Below are 3,895 nucleotides of genomic sequence, written 5' to 3' on the forward strand. Positions count from 1 at the left end.
GGTGTTCAGGCCAGGACACCGCACGTTAAAGGCTGCTGGCGGGCAGCCTAAGCAAGTGTTCTCCAGAAAGCCCCTCCTCTACCCCTCCTCTGCCTTTCTGCCGTTAAGAGATCATCGTCACGCTCGCTGAACTGCACATGGAGAATCACGGATGCGATCAACAACCTCCAAGCAGCAAACGTATTTGGGACAAACAAAGGCTGATGTGCCCCAGCTACGTCCCACCTCACCCAGGACTCCGGGTTTGACGTTATTTGAAACGAGTCGCTACGTCACACCTCCCGCTCCTGTCTGAAATGATTTTTACTTGGCACGGAACAGCAGTGCCAGCACCCGGCTCACCGAGCTCCAGAGACACGGACACGGCTGCTAAAAATAAGGCCACAAACGAGATGCAAAGACCGTTCTGTGCAACGACCACCAGCGCTCAGTGTTGCTGCTGGCGTTCAGAGGGACATTACAGGCCACAGGGAAGGAGCGATCGCTTTCTCCTCTTTCCACAGGCAACGCTCGCGCTCTCGCTCCACACCCACCCGCACACTCAGAGTAGTTACGCGCTCTCGCGCCGTTTACAACAAGCTCTCGTTAAAAACCTGTCAGACTCAATACGAACCACTGAGGGATGGACGGGGATCGGAGAGTCTCTTCACAAATTGTCGTAGTCGTCATCATCTTCATGCTTCCTTTTCAAGGCGTTGGAGTCATTGGATGTGTTCTGTGATGACACCATATTTGTAGTAATGAGAATGTTCTTTGGTCCGATTAACGAAGGATTAATTAGAACATTCTGAACTGTCGGAGTAGTTGGTGTGGCTGTGAAAAAAAGAGGTCAGTGAATGAAAAGCTGGGCAGCTGATTTTCCCACACTGAAGCAGAACTTCCAACCTACTAAAGCAGCGTGCTACTAGAACATCCTGGGCTGAAAACCCTGGAATAGCCGTGGGAGCACAGCAGGGAAGACAGGAAAATCCTAGCGGGGCGAGCACAGAAGAGCGAGAGCGCACCAAGGTGGCACCCAGGGTGTGAGGGATGTCTGCCTGAGGCGCTGTACATTCAGGTTGACACCACTGGGCCTGCTTAATTACTGTTTAACAGGAATTAAACCTGGAAGTTACCGGAATGATCAGAGAGAGGACTGCCTGCCTTACAGCAGGAGACACAAAAGATGACCAATATCACCTAAACTGAAGAGGTGAAGTAATTTCCCACATTATTACTATAAATTAATTTCCCTTCTGCTAAAAAGAACACCCCAAAGTGCTTTTGATCCAAGAATCTGAGTTTTTACAGCCTGTGTTTTACCTGACTTGACTGCTGCCTGAGAAGACGGGATCTGCACGGTGAACCTCTGACCGGTCAGCGACACCGGAGTGCCAACTTTTGTTGAGACGGATACTGCCTGTGCTGAGGGCGTACCTGAAATGTCAAACAACTCAGTCAAAAGCTAAGTACGAAAAAAAACACACTTGCACTTGCAAATTTGCCTTTGAAGTAGAACCTATTGATTTCCAAGTAGTAAGAATAAACAGGAACATACTGGTACCGGATATACAGGAGTCAGATTTTCAGGCAGAACTGCACACATACTCAAGACCTACAAAATTCTGGGCTACCAACACACATGAGTGTGTAAGTGCACATAAATTTCATGAACCTTTTCAACGTGGATTTTGTTCAGTGCTATCTGTAGTTCAGCGCAGTGCTGACAGGGAGGAAAAACCCCTCCAACTTACGTGAGTTTCTTGAATAACCTCTTCACATCTAGAAGTTATCACTGACACAGGAATAAACACACAGAATGTTGGTAAGTACCAAAGATTACTGAAATCTTTGTGAAATGAATTTGATTTTTCTGATGCTGACACAGGCCGCTACGTCCAGGCGGCACCCAACACTTCCCCAGTGGCTGAAGCATGCTTTAAATTACTCCTCAGTAGTTTTCTCCTTCATAAAATCAACATGGGAAACCCCAACCAAGCTGTTTCCTACCTAAAGTAGGAGTGCTGGGCCTGCTGCTCACAGCACCAACACTCAGGCGAGGGACCGTTATTCTTCCTGCAGAGGAAGAGACCTGGGGAGAGGGAACATTCAGTTTAGCATCCCATTAGACACAGTTTTTAACAGGAAAAAAAAGACATTATTCTTCCTACAAAACTACAGAGAGCCTATTTCATAGAATCATAGAATCACAGAATGGTTGGGGTTGGAAGGGGCTTTAAAGACCATCCAGTTCCAACGCCCCGGAGATAGGCAGGGACACCTTCCACTAGACCAGGTTGCTCAAAGCCTCATCCAGCCTGGTCTTGGACACTTCCAGGGATGGGGCATCCACAGCTTCTCTGGGCAGCCTGTGCCAGTGCCTCCCCACCCTCTCCAGGAAGAACTTCTTCCTGATATCTAACCTAAACCTCCCCAGTTTCAATTTAAAGCCATTACCCCTTGTCCTGTCACTACAGGCCCTTGTAGAAAGTCCCCCCCAGCTTCCTTGTAGCCCCTTCAGGCACTGGAAGGTGCTATAAGGTCTCTCTGGAGCCTTCTCTTCTCCAGGCTGAACAAGCCCAACTCTCTCAGCCTGTCCCCATAGCAGAGGTGCTCCAACCCCCTGATCATCCTCGTGACCCTCCCCAGTACTCGCTCCAGCTGGTCTATTTCTCAGCATCTACACCATTCGTGTGCCAGCACAGGAGTTCTCAAACTCTTCACGGAGTGAACGTCACCGGTGTGAGCTGGAGAGCTCTGGGACGCAACACAACGCTGAGGCTGCGCTGGCAAACAGCACTCAGGTTAATGGGGCTAGTTTCTACCAGAAAGAATAACTAGAACATCTTAATCACCAATCATTATTCCACTCTACGCCTAGCACCAGGGCATGTTCCATGTCAATACATGGAACTTCAAGTTCAACTTTTAATATTCTTTCTTTAAAATGAGGGAAATAAATGTGAAAATCCACACACCGAGACATCCAGTATTTTCCAGCAAGCAAAGTAAATCTTTTCCCTTTAAAGCAGAAATAACTGAGGTACAACTACAAAACATTTTTATATCGAGACTAAAGCATCACTCTTGCATTTTACAATCTGATATTCAACTCGACAATTTTGCTTTAATGCTGAAAAATTCTCAGCTGTGGTTTTTAATACACTTTGCATTTAAAACCAACCCTAAGAATACCTTCAAATTCCTAACGGTCACTGACCCTAGTTGAAAACATCACTGTGATCCACACCGGCCAGCATTTGCCCACAGGCAGCCTTCAGAAGTGTGAAAAACTCTTAATTCCAACGCGACTCCTGACAAACAACGTGGGCAGTAGGTGAATCCTTACCTACACAAAGTCCTCACCTTCTTCTGTAGGGACTTCAGTCGGTAGTTGGGAGCTGTCAAGCAGTATCGGTCAGGGGGAAGCCTGGGTCCAGAATAAGGCTTTATCAAGGGCAACGGCGTCTGGTTCTTCTGCCTTGCGATATCTAACAGGAACTGGAGAGACAGCGTTACACTCCCACCTGCGCTCTTACTCTCCTCCGCAGTTACCAGCGCAGGGTTTCACTCACGTCTCTTGGCGGCGGGGATGTAAAGGACTGGTCCGTTCGACACTGGATTGCCAACCTCACGTCATCCGCATCCACGCTGGATTTCTTTGCGTGACTGGAGTAAATTTTTGCATCTTCTAGTATAGTAGTCACATACCCTTTGACAAACAGAATTCCTCGTTATGGAAGGAATCTTCCCCCTCCCGATCCCACCTGGATATAACTGAACACACCGCTTCCTCCAGGGAGATTTTTAAAGACTGACAGAGGAAGCCCCCAGGAAACAGGGCTGAAGACAGCGTTTCCCTTCTCCGCTCGGCCTTGCCCTCCCCAGGGGCCGCTGTTCGTGCGGCCCTGCCAGA

At 48.3% G+C, this 3,895-nt stretch overlaps 1 protein-coding gene across 1 annotated transcript; it reads right to left on the reverse strand.

Annotated features, from left to right (window-relative positions):
* Nucleotides 1–646: 646 nt before the first annotated feature.
* Nucleotides 647–3,691, reverse strand: LOC104503010 (transcription initiation factor TFIID subunit 9-like; the record flags this gene model as incomplete). The annotated part of the gene is made up of 5 exons (XM_010158170.1): nt 647–813; nt 1,303–1,416; nt 1,990–2,071; nt 3,346–3,480; nt 3,555–3,691. Coding segments are annotated over 5 exons (635 nt in total), but the record flags the coding sequence as incomplete, so codon positions are not given.
* Nucleotides 3,692–3,895: the final 204 nt, after the last annotated feature.

The sequence above is a fragment of the Eurypyga helias genome, unplaced genomic scaffold (assembly GCF_000690775.1).
Source record: "Eurypyga helias isolate BGI_N326 unplaced genomic scaffold, ASM69077v1 scaffold43468, whole genome shotgun sequence".
NCBI classification, from domain to species: domain Eukaryota; kingdom Metazoa; phylum Chordata; class Aves; order Eurypygiformes; family Eurypygidae; genus Eurypyga; species Eurypyga helias.